The 18,659-nt window shown below is 39.7% G+C and overlaps 1 protein-coding gene across 1 annotated transcript in view; it reads left to right on the forward strand.

The window, feature by feature from the left end:
* Positions 1-17,096, forward strand: part of IL6ST (interleukin 6 cytokine family signal transducer) — a 34,915-nt gene extending 17,819 nt beyond the window's left edge. The window contains exons 8-16 of the mRNA XM_081212733.1: positions 1,501-1,583; positions 2,447-2,666; positions 4,223-4,399; positions 5,348-5,449; positions 6,092-6,238; positions 7,886-8,026; positions 9,041-9,137; positions 10,366-10,447; positions 12,139-17,096. Of these exons, the coding sequence (XP_081068859.1) occupies positions 1,501-1,583; positions 2,447-2,666; positions 4,223-4,399; positions 5,348-5,449; positions 6,092-6,238; positions 7,886-8,026; positions 9,041-9,137; positions 10,366-10,447; positions 12,139-12,834 (1,745 nt within the window). The 3' untranslated portion in view covers positions 12,835-17,096. The remainder of the gene's footprint in view (positions 1-1,500; positions 1,584-2,446; positions 2,667-4,222; positions 4,400-5,347; positions 5,450-6,091; positions 6,239-7,885; positions 8,027-9,040; positions 9,138-10,365; positions 10,448-12,138) is intronic.
* Positions 17,097-18,659: the final 1,563 nt, after the last annotated feature.

Below are 18,659 nucleotides of genomic sequence, written 5' to 3' on the forward strand. Positions count from 1 at the left end.
CTTATGGGGGTCTTCACTGCGAGATCACATTCATCCGGTACTATACCAGCTGCCCTGGCTCCCGGTGGAGTACAGGATCAGGTTTAAGGTGCTGGTTTTAACCTTTAAAGCCCTATACGGCCACAGAGAGGTTAGGCTGGCCTCAACTAGAGCCAGGGCTTTCTCGGCTGCGGCTCCAATCTGGTGGAACGCTCTGTCACAAGAGACTAGGGCCCTGCGGGACCTGACATCTTTCCGCAGGGCCTGCAAGACAAGAGTTGTTCCACCAGGCCTTTGGTTAGGGCGCAGCCTGACTCCCTCCTCTGGCAACCTGCACAGAATTTTGCTTAACGGTTGCCATCAATTTGATTTTAATTAATTTTTATAATTGAAATGTTTTTATAATGTTGGATTATTTGATTGTTTGATTATTTGATTGTTGTTAGCCGCCCTGAGCCCGGCTTCAGCTGGGGAGGGCGGGATATAAATAAAATTTATTATTATTATTATTATTATTATTATTATTATTATTATTATTACCGGGGAAAAAGACTTTGGCAATTCCACTCACCATTGCACCCAATGTGTTTTGACTATATACAATTTCGGCTTTAGGCACGATTCCCAAAACGTAACCCTCACATGAGTTGAGGGCTTACTGTGAATCACCAGCTCTCTTATCTTCTGACAGAATCAGATCTTTGACACAATCAAATAGAGTAACTATTGGGTTCTAATGACCTCTATTTCACAGATTACCAACATACAAAAAAGATTTTATTTTTGGAGAAGACCAAATTGTTACCTGTCTGTATTTTAGCATTAATTCTATAACATACTTGATTTGAACCCCTATAAATGTGGTTTAAACCTTAAAGAGATTAAGAACTAACAAAAATGGTTTATAAAACAATTATTCTAAATTGATATTAAGAGTTTGATTTGGAACATGTTTCCAGAGCTATTGACATGTTCATTACAGCTATAACATTGACTTGAAACACCAACTATTATTCTCATTTGGATTGGTAGTTAGTACAAGATAAATCAAAATCCATGAACATGCTGTATGTATTCCTAAAAAACTTATTCTAGAAATAAAAAAAGTATAATGACTTTCTGTACCTGCTTTCTTATCTTCCCCACTCCCTTACTATATTCCTAACTGGTAGTGAGTAAAAAGTTTGGGCCTTTTAGCCCTCCTGGGTCTGTCTTTCCTTCAGATCACACAACTGTGATCCTTACTTCAGAAAAGCTGTAGGAGTCTCCCAGCCACTTTTCCTAGGTGCTTGTCCCAAATCATGGAGGTGATATCAGCAGACACATGCCCGGTTGTATGTCACAGCCAACCATTGGATGACTAGGCGGCTGCTATTCTTCATGCTCCATCTACTGCAGCAAAGCACTTGTGAATATATATATAGGCTTGAATCTTTTTCAGTACCCTACATATATATTAAAGAAAAATGAATAGTGGGCTAAATAAACATGATTCTTAAAAGAGATGTTTGTCTTTATCAGAACCAACTAAAGGACCAGATCTGTGGAGGAAGATTAGTCCTGTTCACTCACCAGAAAACTGGACTCTGGTGCTGATCTGGAAGGTAAATAGTACCAAATTTACTACACTCTGAATGTCTGATTTCCTGACGTTCTTACTAATATCTGTCATCTGCACTCAAACATAATTCCTGTTATATGTAAACTCATGATACCATAACACATACTACTGTAGACACTTTCTTCTAGGTGGTAGCTTCTTTCACAACATATTGCACTCAGGATATATTGAAGTGTAAGATATGCACACGTGTAGCTTATGAAGTAAAAGGCTCGTGTATGTCACATTTGCTACTTGTCCGTTTTTAAAATAAACAGGGATGAAGATCTTATGCTTTCTTAGTCCTTGCTTCTGCAAACTGCAAGTTGTGCAGGTATATATGTGCCCTTCTCCATAAACATGGCACACATGGATGTAGTTTCTGGATAACAGTTCTGTGAAATACTGCTTGAGAATTGTCCATGTTTAGCTTATGAGGCAAAATAATTTTGAGTGGAGTAATTTATTCTCTTTGAACAAAGCTTTAACACGTAAGCCTGATCTCAGCAAGTTACAAGATAGTGTGTTCCTGTCATAATGGATGAGAAGCATGAAATTATGTTAGTTGGAGCATTGTGCCCAAGGCCAGATGGTAAATATTATGGCTGAGTAGGACTTTGGAAAAGGTATCATGCATAGCTCTGTAGTAGACATGCTTTGCATAAAAAAGGATCCTTGTACAATATTGGTTAGGATCTTGGTTAGCAAGTCCAAGAAAGGCTCTGCCTTAGACATTGGTGAGCTGCAGCTCATCAGAATAGATGGTTCTGGCATAAGTGACCCCTAAAGGTCTTACTCTCATTAGCTAATCTCAGATGTTCACATATAAACTGTCAAATAAAACAGATCTTTTTCTATTTTGGACAGGAGTTAAATCCTTCTGAAGCTAATGGAATAATTTTGAAATACGATGTATCTATCTTGGGAAAGCCACCACTTCATTTTCAACAGCAATTCTACAGTCTAAACACCACACAGCTGACTCTAAATGTAGAAAATGGGACATATGAAGTGAGAATTAAAGCATCGAACAGTGTGGGTGAATCTCCTGCATCAGTTTTGCTGATCCCAGCAACTAACTCAAGAGGTAAGTTTTCCTACATGGCATTGAGTATATATTCCACTTTTTTGCCTACTTCACACATCCCATTAGAAGAGTTGCATGTAAGATTAAACTAAATGGTCAACCACAACACTTAAGTGAATGCTACAGAAAAGTTTGTGCTGCACTCCTTCCTTGCTCCTGCAAGGAACAAAAAAAGTTTGGCTTGTCATGTCATCTGAGCCCAGGTCCTTGGTTTGTATCTTGCTATACAAACTAGGAGCAGCAGCCAAGGTTTGTGCTTGCTGCTTGTCATTTGTTAGGGGAGAAACAAACCTCAAGCCTGAGTTTGGAAGACACAACAAAGCCAGAGAAGTACAGCAAGAACTTTTTAGCCACATGTTGCACATTCACACTAAATCATAGTTCGTTTCTAACTGTGGTTTAATGTGATGTGTAAACTGGATCCCCGCAAGAGGAGGAAATATTTCAAACTTACTGAAGGATATCAGCCTTTCAGTTTCTGTTTGTTTTCAAATTAGCATTCCATCTGTCCAGTTCATTTTATTTTATTACGTGTATAATGCACCTTTCTTCTGTCATGGAACCCAAAATGGCGTACATGGTTCCAGGCCATCTAGGTATTTGCCATACCCAGAACTGCTTAGCTTCAGCCATAAGGTGGCTTCAGAAAATGCTGCTGCTTCCTCATCAGATCTCTTTTATTTTAACTTAAGATCCAGGAGCTTTACAGGATAGCTTCTAAATGTTTCTGACTTATTTAAGGCAGTGTAGGCATTAGTAAACGGAAGCAAGCTTGTGAGACTTGGCATCTTCATTCTAACTTAGACTATTAGCAAAGCAAATAGAAAATACCAATACAGATTATTTATTATGAAGTCATAACCCGCAACAAAATAAAACCAATAATCCTACAAGCATCTGTCATGGGTGCTTTAGCTGAGATTCATGCATTGCAGGGGGTAGGACTAGATGACCCCTGCCATGTCTTTAAAATTTATGAATCTATGATAAGTAAAATACTATAACATACAAATACATTAAAATGGGTTGTAATACTTACAGCCCCATTCTACAGAAGTCTATAGGTAAGAGGAACAAGTGGGGATTACATATCTGGTATCTGTAAGACTTCCTCTGAAATACGTGGCACCACCTAACAACTGAAACAGGAATAAGTACATATTAAAAACATCTTTTCTTCCCTTACTATATACTGCTATATTTATATGGCAATTTCTCAGTGTGGTGGACCTGACCACTAACAGGTCATTTTTATTTTCCGCTTTCGGCCATTGCAGCACAGTAGCTATCAAGAAGCAATGAAACCTTTATTAAACGTGCTTCAGAATGTAAACATTTGAATTCTCTTTGGGTGTCAAAACTTGATTGAATTGCAGCTTACCTTTGATACTGTTTGATCTGTGACCTTGGGCGTCTGCTCAGGCTTTATTAACATTTTGTTGTAGTGAAATATAATTACAACTCTCCGACAACCCCTTTTAGTTTTTTAATGTTTGAAATGTTATTCTTTTAGAAATAAAAATACTAATTTCACAGTATGTTTATGGTCATTTCAGCTCCTGTGAAAAATCTTACAGCATTTCCTAAAGATGGCAAGCTCTGGGTAGAGTGGATAGCTCCTAAAACTGATGTTAATAGATACATAATTGAATGGTATGAAGAGTGTGACAATTTGACATGTGCTAGTGAATGGCAACAGGAGTCTGGAACGAAAAATTGCACATTTTTAAGAGGTAACTCTCAATATTTATAAACTCTTGGATATTTGTAGAGTATGCAAACTTTTTTTATACCTTAAAGAAATGTGATTTTGGGGGTTTTTTAGATAAAAAGGCACTTGTAATTTGACATCTTTTTAAATATAAAAGAAATATAAATATGTCTGTAATATCTGATATTTTTAGTGAGTCTCTAAGCTCCTGTCACACATGGGGAGGAATTCCTTTAGGGCACTTTTTATAGGTTGAGAGAGATGAATTCAATGTTACATGATGCCAGTTTTGTCCTTTTGTGAAGTCTATCAGTGTGTGTGCCCTTCTTTGCCAATGACTGAGCTCTGAATAAAATCAGTCTCCCTTTCATCATAGTCCAGAGGTGATCCTGCTTCTCATCCCTTTTGTGTCAAGGGAACATATTGAAGCCTGCAAGAGAGACAACAGAGTTCAGTAGCTACACTAACAACAGATGGGCAAACAGACCTTGGGTGTCGCAGCTATGCCAAGAGTACATTTAGTTTCTTCAGGATTACAGTTTTCCAGTATAGTTAAGAAACTCTCTAACACTGCATTTACTAGGTAGCTTCAAAGATTTATGTGGAGAATGCTGTTCTGTCCCCACCCATGGATAGCTTGGTCATCGCAACCCCAAAAAGTTCCCTTTTAGACATTTCAGATAGAGAATAAGTATGAAACATTTGCACAATCACTTGCCAGCATGTCCTGTATAGCATCCAAGATTCATTCAGGTGTATTTTAGAATAGCTTCTAGGCTGTTCAGCTGACTTTCCAGGTGTTTAGAGTATTTGTACCCCACTCTTTGGCTGAAAACGCTGCTGGAGTGGAAATGAAGGGATTTGATTAAAGGTATGGAGGAAATTGATGAACTAGTGTTCAAAATGGAAATGTCAGTGGATCTATATATTTGAGAATATGCAAATCTGATTTTTAAAATTATTTCCTTAGGAGGCATAAAGCCACGGAAAAGCTATAAAATAAGTGTGTATCCATTATATTCAAATGGTCAAGGAGAAGAAAGATCAATACAAGCATACCTTGAAGAAGATGGTACGTTTAAAGCACCAGAATTTCTCTTGCATGACGGTAGCCAAAAACGTCTTCGGACTTCTGCATCAATAGGTGGCATGACTGCATTGGGCAGATGGTGTTTTCTGAGAAATTAACTCGCATTGTGCAGCTAGCTTAAGGGTTGGCCAAACCAGATTCATGTGGTCATATGGTTTCTATTTTTAATGTGATAAGTAAAGAAAGAAACCTCCAGAGTCTTTAGCTTTCTTCTGATGTGACTAGTGATCTAGTGTTTACTCATGTGCTCCTCTCCCCTTTGCTCTGGAAATATTTATGAAAATCTGTGATAAATGGCCTATACTTTTTAAATGTAGAGGTTTTTTTACTTTTTACTTCTCTGTACATAGTTATTAATATACGAGCTCTTATTATGCAAATCTTGTTGTCTTTGTTATTATAATAATTTCTTAGAAATCTCAACAAAATACAGACTTTGAAAATTAAAGGTTCTTCTTTTCTTACAATACAATCAGACATAGTATGTCATTTACCAGTATACCTTCAGGCTTGTTCCATATTAAAACAGAAAAAAACAGCATTTTAATATAACAAACTTAAAAGATAAGCAATTATCTAGAATTTGCTCTTCAAAATTAATTTTTCAATATTTTCCACTAATAGCACCTGCTATAGGTCCCACTGTTCGCACAGCAAAAGTTGGAAAAACTGATGCCCTTATTGAATGGGAACCTCTTTCAGTAGAAGAACAGAATGGATTTATCAAATACTACAATATAATTTACAGAACAGCTACTGGAAATGAAACGGGTAATTGAGTTTTGCTTATCATGTATAAATATATGATTCAACTGTGATTACTTTTTCTAAAGGTATTTTAAGACTTCCTTTGCCTTTTTCTCTACCCAAACTCCAGACATTTTAAGTTAGCATTTATGTCTGCAGCAGCATCATAATGTATAGTGATGTGGCACAAGTGTAGTAATTGCTATACCTCATTATGCATATGTTTTTTGCTGGCTCATATTTCTGGGAACAGTTTTTTTCTTTTATAAAATCATTCCTTTTGACTGTGATTTATAGGAACTTTCAGTCATAAGTTAAGTTCACTTCCTTCCAATTACTGAGTCGGCTCTCTTTTAGCCTTTTACAACTTCCGTGAAATATATAAAAAGCTCTTCAAGCTTTCATATCCTGACAAGCATAATATGCTCTATGTGAGCTTGTTTTGGTGATCTGGAGGTTGCAGCTGATGTAGAATGCAGAGGATACCTCTTGAATAGTGGGGCACTGGAAAGTCATTAGGCATTAAAGCATCTGAGTGCTTGCTGACTTTTCTGCAGCCTTTTGTGCACAGCACCAGCTGCTCATTTTGACTAATGAGTAGCATAATCTAAATATCTTACCTCCTCCCATGTGCTCTACCACAGCCCCGAAAGATAAATGGAGAACATGCCCATTTGCCAAGATAGTAAGGTATCTCAGCAAATACTTTTTCATAGATTTATGCCTTGGAGTTTCTTCAAACCTTTTCATTTGATAGAGAGGAGGGTTTCTCCACACCTGCAGAAAGAAGGGGGAGCTTGTGGCCTGCTTCAGAAGTAACATTAAACCATGGTTTTGTACTACATGGATAAGCAGAAACACAAGCAAGCCTTGGGTGATCGCTCTCCTCTTCTCCAGTGTTGACTGCAAAGGGATTGAAAGCACTTCATGTTTTAAGGAAACTTAGGTTTATCATTGTTTCTAAACCACGGAAATGCTGGTTGGTGTAACATATAATTTGTTAAAAACAAACTAAGATCAAATTGTGGTTCCTGATCTTGGTTTGTATAGTTTAACTAACGAGTTTCACCAGTTCAGGTCTAATGATATTTCGGTTAGTTTAAAAAAAAAAACTGGAGGGGATGTTTCCGGTCCTCTTGTAGTCATGTCTGGAGAAGGAAGTGGGGGGGGGGAGAGAGAATACATGAGGCTGAAACTTGCTTCTGCTCACTTAACACTAAGTCATAGCTTAGCGTTTTTTAGAACCAGTGTTCTCATAGCAAACTTCATTACTGGTGTGTTAAATATTTTTGTTTAAAAACACTTTTGAAGTTTGATCTTAAAGAAAGTGAAACATACATTATTTTACACTTCCTTTAAATTTTTAATTTATTGAAATGAAGGTCACAAACTTCTAACAAGATCTCTGTTTACACTTTCACTTCTTTTCTAGTAGAGTATTGAACTTGAAACAAGTACTGCCTTTTTGGTGGTAGGGGTGTTATAGAAGAGTTTTATTTACCAGGCATGCAAGTTGAAGTATAGTCTTCACGTTTTATTTGAATCATGCAAATTATAACTCAAGGGTGAAACTGATTTTGCTTGTATAGTGTTTGTATAGCTTGCTTGTATAGACAAGAGCTGTCTACTGTTTTATATAATGCATATCAAATGGGTGATTTTCATTTCCAGTTGTGTTTGTGGACCCTTCTAAAACGGAGTACCCACTGTCGTCCTTATCAAGTGACACTTTATATATGGTGCAGGTAGCAGCATACACAAAAAATGGAGGGAAAAGGGGTCCTGCTTTTACATTTACTACAAAGAAATTTGGTAAGTTCTTACATAAAATGTTTAATTGTTGAACTGCTCAGGACCTAGTATGAGTTGGTAGTGCCACATGTCTAGTTTCATACTTAGTTTAACCTTAAGTAGTACTCTGGGACTGTATTCCACACTTGAATAACCCTCACTTGATCATCAAAAGCAACCATTGGTCTCATCTGAAAGGTGGCTTGAGTGGCTGTCCATCCATCATGTGATGCCATCTAGTGCCCAATGACAGAAATGACACTTGAAGTCAAAGCATCCGCTTAAAAGAACTGGAAGGAATAGAATACCTGTGCATACCTGTGCATTGACTGAGTTCATTCCCTGTCTTTGGACACTAGGTGGCATCACACCACACAGGTTGGATGGACACTCACTGAAAACATGAATTAAGATGGGTCAATATTACATGTTTTCTCACCTCTGCATATTACGTACCTAGAGATACCTTTTTACATTATCTTCACATACTTAAGAGAGGGTCTTTTGAGTGGCTGTATCCGGGCTTTGGAACTCCTTACAGCGGAGGCTCATAGACCTAGCCCCCTTGTTGATGGCCTTCTGTTGGCAGGCAAAGCCCTTATGTAAGTGGGCATTTGACCTGCCAGGGTGGATTTGTTCTGCCATATTGCTGTAATTCATGTTCTCAATTAGTTGTCCTTTCTTACGTTTTAAATCTGCTCTTCCTTTCTTTTGATATTTTAATTGTATTACTGCTTATTTTGTGTGGATCAGTTACTTTTTATTCTGGATTTTATTGTTAGTCACCTTAGGCTTTGCCTTATTATTTATTTTTAAGTAGGGCAAAAGTGTAACAAAAAAAAGCTTTTGCTTATTATGCCTTAAACCTCATCTAAATCATTTAAACTTTTTTCTCAAGCAAAGAAGACTAGGGTCAGGTTCTGAAAGACTTACTTTATACTAATGGATTTCATGTTTTTAAAATATGATTGTACTAAGCACAGCATTTTTCGGGAGATATTAAAAACATCTAACATTTTGTCTTTTACCTTTTAGCGGAAGGAGAAATTGAAGCAATTGTTGTCCCTGTGTGCCTATCAATCCTGCTATTTACTCTTTTAGGTGTATTATTTTGCTTCAACAAACGAGATAGGTAAGCATCCTTATTTCAATACATTGCATGGATAATATGCTGCATTAACACTGAAAGAGGTATTAGGCAAAAGTTCTGAGTTCTGAATTTGCTCTGATTGGGGTTTTTTCCTTTCAAGCCCAGGGCTGTATTTCCCCATGGGCAGTCTTGAGGCAGGGAGGGGCTGCTGCTTGACACTGGTGGAGACAAAATGCCAGAGAAACAGATGTTGTTCTTTGGATAATAGGCTGCATTGCAGCCATGCAAAAAGCAGAACTTTGTACACTCATATCTCTCCATCCAGGCAAGCAAGGGCAACTATCACAATTCAAGGGCGTGTACCAGCCAGGCAACAGCAGTAGAGCACAGGGTCAGGGAAAGGAGTATAGCTTGGGGTGGGTCCCATGTTCACATTCAGGCCCTGAGCCTGACATTCCCCACCCCTGCTTTTTGTAATCCTACAGAAAGAATTTATAACACTACTCATATTTTAGTTGGTGTATGTGTGTGTAATAATTTACATATTACCTTTCAGCTCTTGAAAGTACCCTCAAGACAGTTCATAGCATTAAAACAGCTGATGAGCAGATTCACAACCTGGTTGGAATTAAAGCAAGTCAGAATCCTTTAGTTTTAACCCACCTGCCTAAACATTGTTGGAGTGGAGGAGTACAGTTACCTCCTTTTAAGCGAATGTTCCACAGCTAGGGTGCTGCAGCAGCGAAGGCCATTTCATATCCTAGCCAGCCACGCCTCCTATGGAGATGGCACACGGAGCAGTGCATCTGGCTGGGGTGTGGAACAGAACCTTCTTGGTTGCGTCATGGATTGTATGCATTTGTTTAGAAAGAAAGAAAGCAGACTTTTGTCGTTTCTGGGCCTTATTGCTCCTTCTTTTTACAACCATAGTGATGCTAAGTAAGGAAAACATTCCAACCTGGCCCAGTGCAAGTCTCTCCTGGCTTCCTTTTCTCAGTCAGAGCTGCCCTCACTGTGAAGCTGAAAGAGGCTGGCAGTGGTTTTCCAGATCTAGCATCAGATCTAGAATACTTGAAACATCCTCTGTCTGCATAATCTTTTCCCCTATTCACAAGGTGTGGCCAAGACCACAGGATCCCTGCTCACCTATATACAGAGCTCAAAAATCATAACATTAAGAATCTGAAAGTTGGAGCTTAACATAGATGTACGTTTATCAGTAGGCACTTGCAATTGCAATGCAATGACTTTTCTCTTGATCCTTTGCCAGCATCAAGAAGCACATCTGGCCTAACGTGCCTGATCCTTCTAAGAGTGTTATTGCCCAGTGGTCACCACAAACGCCATCAAAGGTAAAAACAAAAACAGACTATTCTGAAGTACTTTGTTGTCCTCATCATTGTTTATTTGTATGCTGCCTTTCCATAGTTAAACCACTAATGTGGCAGTAGGATGCAACTGCCCTAAGCAAAAGGATAGTAATGGTTGGGAAAGGGAAGTGAAAACAGGCTAGAAATAAAATATTTTATTGTGGAATTTAATAGCATCCATTCTTGGGATATGAGTATCCCTGCCAAAAAACTTCTTCATAGTCCGACAGTAACTGTGACTTTGTGTTTAAAACAGGACTTGCATTAACAGAAACCAAAACTGAGAAACTGAGTCTTCAGAACAGTGTAGATAAGTTACAGGTTGCTCCAGAAATTAGTAGCTGAAAAAGTGTTGTACAGTTCTCTTGTTACGTTCAATTCAGGTTACGTCTTTTCAGCAACCCAGAGGTACCGGAAAGGGTTACTTCCGGGTTTTGCCACTCGCACATTCGCAGACGCACAAAATGATGTCTCGCGCATGCACAGAAGCGGGTTGTGTTCCTTTCAGGTTGCGAATAGGGCTCCGGAATGGATCCTGTTCACAACCAGAGGTAACACTGTATTGTGAGGGAAAATCTGAGTGGAGAGTGGCTTCTTGGCACTTGACCTCAGCTACAAATACAGAAAGAAGGGGAATAATAACTTGACACTTAAGAGAAAGGGCATTTCAGATATTAGGCCCAGAACGAGTGTTCACCGCCAGGTGCACTCTTGCACCCTTGAAGTAATAAATATGATTGCCTTTACGGCAGAGGTGAACAGAAGATAGATAATGAATTTCAGGTAGATCTTTGGATGGTTTTTAGAAGATTACTGATGTTGCTGCAAACAGTTGGAGATCAGAAACTTTTTCCTTTGGATAACAGTGCTGAAATAAAGCTGGGGGGGGGGATTTGGAATGGAGAGCTCATTTCTGGTAATGAAAACAAATTCTTGGGCTGAGAGGCACTCAGAGGTGCTCTCATCTTCAATTCTAAGAACACCTCTGCCCCTCTTTCTAATCCACTGAATTGTGCTTGGCTCCAGCTGGTGGATCTGTGGGGTCTGAGAAAAAACCAAGATCCAGCAGGCTTGAAATCTGCCTACTCCTTTAGGGAACATGGAGATTGCTACAACGAACTCTCATGTATTGAGATTTAAAGATGAAAAATAAAAAGGAATGCCCAGTTAGATGCAAGCTCCAGCACTTCTCATTTGAAAAGTTGTGGTGGAGGGAATTATTGTTTCATTTTTGTATCAGTAAACCAAAATGTCAGACAAATATATTGACAGTATACAAAAATGTAAGTTTATCAATTAGAAAAAAATCCTTACATGGTAGAAAACATGGAAGAAACTTAATATTTTTAATCCTTTAAGTAGAAATAATTAATTTGGTATGCTGGAGAGAATCCAATTTTATATACATAAACTTTTTGAACCATATTTGGGGAATAATGCAAATACAGCAGTAGCGCTGCAGTGAACTTTGAATAATTCAGTATTTAGGTGAGAGGGGGTTAAAGCCAAAAGACTGAATTGGAGCTGCACTAACACACTGCTCAAGTAACTGTAAGTCCTAGGCGGCTTTTTGAGTGCATGCTAACGACAGCATAAAATAGAACCTGAACATAGTTAATCAAGTTGCATCATTTAAAGGTAACATTAATTAAATCTGTGGGTTTTTCCCTTAGCATTTTCATCATTCCAAAGATCAGATATATCCAGAAGGCAGCTTTACTGATGTCAGTGTGGTTGAAATTGACAAGAAGTCGTTTTCCGAACAGGATCCTAAGCCTTTTGACTTGCTTAGAAAGGAGAAGAATGCCTCCGAAGGGCACAGCAGTGGTATAGGGGGGTCATCCTGCATGTCTTCTCCTCGACAAAGCGTTTCTGACAGCGATGAAGGCGAACCTGCTCAAAATACTTCCAGCACTGTGCAGTATTCAACTGTTGTACCCAATGGCTACCGGGACCAGATACCTTCAGTCCAAGTCTTTTCAAGGTCTGAGTCAACGCAGCCTCTACTAGACTCGGAGGAGAGGCCTGAAGATCCGCCAGTGCTGGGAAGCGACAGGTCAACACCAAGACATCGCTATTTCAAACAGAATTGTAATAACGATGATACAGTCATGGATGAGCCTCATTTGGATGGGGCAAAACAGATTTCTCCAATAAATGAGGAAGATGCTGCTGGACCTCAGACTTTGCAAATGTGTAGCTCTGGCCCAGATGAACATGATGTTGCCTTAGCAGGTGCTTTCCACCCAAGCCCCAAAGGACTAGCTGCAGAGTTTGAAACAATGAGAACAAATGCAGTGACAGAGGATGAGGTCCCAAAGTGTTACTTACCACAGACTGTAAAGCAGGGTGGTTATATGCCCCAGTGAGGAGACACTGCCACCAGTAGATACTGTTACATTATTGGTTCTGATAAGTTAAACTGTTTTTTTAATCTTGCTTCTGCTGAACAATTCAGGTTCATTTATGGAAGAAAACGTGGACAACATGGGTTTGTGGACTTTGATTTAAGTTGGAAGTTTCCACCCATTCTTGCAGAAATATTCCTTCACGCACTACATGTCACTCAACTTTTCAGGCAAATTAGTTGCCATTCAGTTTTCTTCTGGGGCATCACACTTCTTTTAAAGTAAAATGGAACACACCTCGTTTTGTTAGAGGTAAAGGCATAGAGATGGAGACTGACTGTGAATACCTTCTTACAGGATGAAGAGATTAGTGTATTATATTATGAAATGTGCTCTTTTCATCAACTTTGTTGTCAGCTTTGTAAAAGTACAGTGTTTTATACTGGAACGACTGTGCTTTAAAAATAATCTGGAGACCAAATCTGTGGCCAAACCTATGGCACAATCAAAATATTAGATGGCATCTAATATTCCCAGATTAATGGACCAGAAACACTTTGTTTGGAAATGTGCCCTCCTTGCCAGTCAAGAACTACAAGCCAGTGGAGTGAGATATTTACATGAATCATGACTATCAAAATACTATTAACGTCAAATGCCAGTATTTCATACCCTTCCTGTCTTGCAAATTGAGCCAAATCTACTGCCGTTTAAACACTTTTAGAACTCATAACCTGTGCACTTATAAGTGCACTTTTTTGCTTTTTATCAGGATAGACTTGGGTGAAGTAAACATATTTAATAATAGATAATGAAGTTATATAGTAAGTGTGTTTTTAAGGGGGAAAGTCCACTGCTCTTTCTGACTGCCAATGCCAGGTTCTAGTATTCCCTGCTGCCATTATTAATTCGTAGAACAGAAGAAGAAAACTGCATAGCCATGGCGGACCCACAAAGACATCTTGAAGAACTGCAATATTGGCACTCTGCATGGAGGGTTTTCTCTTTCGCCAATGAATAAATCTAGAAACATTTCTTGCAGATTCTGTTTGTATTTAATATAAAATCATTAAGTTGAGACTGATTTTTGAAGCAATCCAAAAGCACTACAATTGTTTTAACAGGAAATAAAAGTTAATTTGATTCTTCCTCAACAATTTAACTATGGTAGTGATTGTGTTTTGAAATCTCAGTGGCTTTTACTTTATAAGCTCTTGCACTGTAATTGGTGGCTATGAAGATCAGCCAGCCAGTCTCTTAAGAATGAATAGCTGTAAAACACATTTTAATGTTTTAAGGGTTTCTTCTCCAAAAACAATTGATAGCAATGTTCTTGGAGTTCATAAATTATAATAATGAATTTCTGCCATAACCACCTCCAGACTTGTTTTTTTATGTTGAGCTAATAGATTTACTCTTCACCTGCTTGTAGTGCATGGCTCCTTAATGCCACTTTTATGATGCAGTTATACTTCATCCAGTGCTCTAAAAATGTAATGAATGCCAACAATATTGTGATTTTTCTATTTTTCAGAAACAAATCTTCCCAAGATTTATTTTGGGGGAAAGCAAAGTTAACACTGTGAATAGTGTTCTGGGTGCTTAATTAAACCCGCAATCCTAACACCTTACCTGGGAGTAAGCCCCATTGTGCTTTTTGAACTTCTCCTATACAGGCCCCAGTAAAATAAATGTAAGTTTCTCAGTGGCAAAAGCAGTCTGTTGTGACCATAATACAGTCTTCCTGTAGGGTATCACAAGTGTCAGAATCCCATTTTGATGCTTGAGCTGTCTGTCTTCATGTTAGTCTCCAACACAGACAATTTAGTTCTACAATCACCTTACTTCATTACAGTTAAATATAGTTTAAAACACGTTTGAAGTTTAGACTCGCCTTTCCTTGTTTAGCAAGCTTACTTCATCAAAATTTAAAAATATTTTAAAATAAAATTAAAAAATGGATCTTCAGTGGAAGTACTCATGAAAGTTTTATTGAGCATTTTCAAAAGTTTGTCACAGGGTATGGTATGAGACAACGTGGAACTATACCTTGCTAAAGCTTAGTAGGTTTAGGTCTGGTCTGTCCTGAATGGGGACTACCTAAGAGTCATGCATGCCTTGCCTTGGGTTCCATAATGAAAGAAAGGCAAGCTATAAATTGTTTTCCTTCTCTGGTACTCTAAATGCGCTATCCCTCTTAGTGATTTGTTATGCAGAACACAGAGTATTGTCTTGACATTTATTTGGGAGGGGCTGTCTCAATCAAATCAATGCCACTAACAGTGCAATCGTATACATGTCTACTTAAAAATAAGTCCCAGAGTTCAATGGAGCGAGCGCCCAGGTGTGTATGAAATAAGAGTACAGAATTCTAGCCTTAAGTTAGCAATCCTATGCACACTTCCTAGTTCCATTGAAACCAGTGGGATTTAACTTCTGAAGCTTTTCTGGTGTGCAGAGAGGAAATGTCCAATCGCCCATTGCCTGTGAAAGTTGGGCTTTAGTTCCACCTGGTGGTTGAAGGCAAGATGAACTCTTGGGAAGAGGAAGCTCCCACAATTCAGTTTACTCCTGCCTTTGTGTATTGTTTAATACACCATTCTAATGTTGAAAAGAAAGTTTTGAGATTTTGCTTCATTTGGCCGCACCAAAAGCTGATTTGTGACAGTAAAAAATAGCACCTAACATCTTCCTCAGGCATGTCAACACTAAATTGTTTGAATCCAGTTAACAGGCAATGTAAGGTAAAAGGTTATTTACATGCTATATATATATATATGTATCTTTGTGGGGGAGATTTCACATGTGACATGCTTATTTTCTGTATTAAGAAACCCACACTGCAGAAATTGGCCTTAAAGCACTGCTTTCAAAAAATACAAAACAAAAAAAACCTGAACGCCTGTTTTTAAACCAGAGTTCTGAAGCAAGCTGAAATAAAAATGTAACTTTTTTAAGGTTAAGTATTACCCATTCCTTTGTGAGAGATAGAATTGTTATGTAATAAAATTCTACATGTAATTTTGTTCATAAAATTCAAACTAATGTGGCATTAAGTGTGACTTATAATTAAACACTGTGGTTTATTTTATCATGCATGGATTTAAACCAGATTCTGTTCTTAAATACTCAGAATTAAGGCTGAGTTCAGTAGGACTTGCACATGGATGCCTTGCTTGCATTTGGTGTCAGTGGGGTGAAACAACAAAGACCTTCATACAAGCTCTGGGTTCAGATGTTCTGGAGCAATGCATTCCCTAACTCTGAATAGCATTTGTACATAGGCTGGTTGCAGGGATAGTACAAATACATTAACAGTTTGTGCTGATACATGCATTCCATCCTATGTAATATGCTACCCATGTCTCTTTCTCACCCAATACTGCCTCCTTATGTTGCTTGTTAGCTAAAGTGATGAACCAACAAAATGTATGGAGATATACCATGCTCTGTTCTGACTGCTGGATGGAATGTTAGCTGGAGAACTTTGTCTTTTAAGTCTGCAGAAAAGTTGGAAACCTCATTTGATTTCAAAACAGCTGTGAAAATTTGATACTGAACATCAGTATTGTAGCTTACTGCTCCAGACATATATCTGGTAAAGGTTCATAAACGCCTTTTGATTGTCAACTCAGTAATGCACACAGTGCTTAATTTTTCATCAGGACCTGTCTGTGCTGCAGCTTGATTCAACCATTTACAATCATTCACATGACTAATCTCTGTACTCTAGGAGGAAGGTTCTTGTCTGGGGCAATTAACTAAGATGTACTTCCTACTTCCTGTTTGGCTTGGCTAGATGTGACCTGTTTCAACCAAGACCGTACAAATGCAAGAGAAAATCTCAAAGATAAGGCACGGTCTTGAAGTTGCAGCCACTCAACTTCAATAGGTCACACTTTAGTGAAGACAACCTTCCACAAAAAAAAAGGAAAGCTGTGCAAACATCTTTCAGGCCTGCCTGGAGCAATTCCCAGAATTTCTTGGACAGTTGTTTCAGGTCAACTGACAGTCAATTCAACTCCCAACTAAGCACTGACATGTAGTCAACTGCTAGCATAAACAAGCCCTTGACCATCCCTTATATAAGAACATCTGATACCCATTTTCATCTCTATATAGGTGCATGTTTGTCATCCTCACAGTGTTGTGCAAAGTATTGTTAACATATCTGCGTAGCCTTCAGTGTTTTTGGAGTACCGTATGTTGTATGTGTATGTTGCTTTTCTAGCTGCATAAGACTATGAAGTCATAATTAAAAGTTGTCTTTTTGTTTCTCAGTATTTCCCAGCAGTGTTTTGCTTTGTGTTTGGTTTGGTTTGTTACATTATATTCATTAGTGCAGTGGCTACAAAACTGTACAGTGGTGCCCCGCAAGATGAACGCCTCGCAAGACGGAAAACCCGCTAGACGAAAGGGTTTTCTGTTTTGGAGGCGCTTCGCAAAACGAATTTCCCTATGGGCTTCCTTCGCAAGACGAAAGCCCATAGGGAAATCTCCGGGACAGCGGGGAAGCGCAGCGCGTCTTCCCCACTGTCCTCGGACATCCTCCGAAGCCTGGCGGTGGGGCGGAGAGACCTCCTCCCGCCGCCAGGCTTCGGAAGGGTGCTCCGAAGGCTGGCAGCGGGAGGAGGGCTCTCTGCCCCACCGCCAGGCTTCGGAAGGCTGCTCCGAAGCCTGGCGGCGGGAGGAGGTCTCTCCGCCCCACCGCCAGCCTTCGGAAGGCTGCTCCGAAGCCTGGCGGTGGGGCGGAGAGACCTCCTCCCGCCGCCAGGCTTTGGAAGGCTCCTCCGAAGGCTGGCGGTGGGGCGGAGAGACCTTCTCCCCGCGCCAGCCTTCGGATGGCTGTCCTAGAAGACTTGCGGTGGGAGGAGGGTTTTCCTTCCCACCGCCAACATTCAGAATTCTGTTTCTGAATGTTGGCGGTGGGGAGGAAAAACCCTCCTCCCACCGCAAGCCCCGGGAACAGAGGAGAAGCACTGCGCCGCTTCCCCTCTGTTCCCGTACCTGTCCTGAAGGCTTGCGGTGGGGAGAAAAGCCCTTCTCCGCACCGCCAGCCTGGCAAGCGGTTTCCATAGGAATGCATTAATTGATTTTCAATGCATTCCTATGGGAAACGGTGCTTCGCAAGACGAAAAACTCGCAAGAAGAAAAAACTTGCGGAACGAATTAATTTCGTCTTGCGAGGCACCACTGTAGGTCCTTATATACTGCTGTGCTGGAAGAGAAATATTTTGGAAAAGTCTCACTTGTTTGATGCAGCCACCTCTGCCCATTAAAGCAGATTGACATTCAAAGCATCGATCCCTTCTCTGCCACTATATGGGTAGCAACATCAATTGGAGAGAACAAGGATGTAGTGGGCTTCACTGAGGTGGTCTGTGCTACAGCTGAGTTAGAATCTGTAGCACAGGCATTGTTTACTGATTAAGAAACTCATGAGTGTGAAGGCTACCTCAAATTTTAAACCAGAAAAAGGAACTGGTCCAGTTATTAAAAGTATGGGGGAAACAGGATAGCATGCAAGGTAGCCAACATGATGCTCTCCTGCTGTTGTGGACTCCTCAACCCAGCCAGCATGGCCAAGAGTTAAGAGATGGAAGTTGTGAACTACAACACTTGTAAGGTTGGCTATCTCTGCCCTAGAGGCCACTAGGTCAGAGAACTCTTGCCCCTTCACAAGTCCATCTCCTTTGTGCAGGACTACTGTAGATTCCGCCGTATTAGGCAACTGGGTGTATTAGACGACCCCCCAAATTGGCAGCTGCAATTTGGGGGGGTCGTCTAATATGCCCAGTCACCTAATACACCGGGCAGCTCCGCGCCGGGAGAAAGCTGCCCGGTGC

The sequence above is a fragment of the Podarcis bocagei genome (genome assembly GCF_964188305.1).
Source record: "Podarcis bocagei genome assembly, chromosome: 11".
Classification (NCBI taxonomy): domain Eukaryota; kingdom Metazoa; phylum Chordata; class Lepidosauria; order Squamata; family Lacertidae; genus Podarcis; species Podarcis bocagei.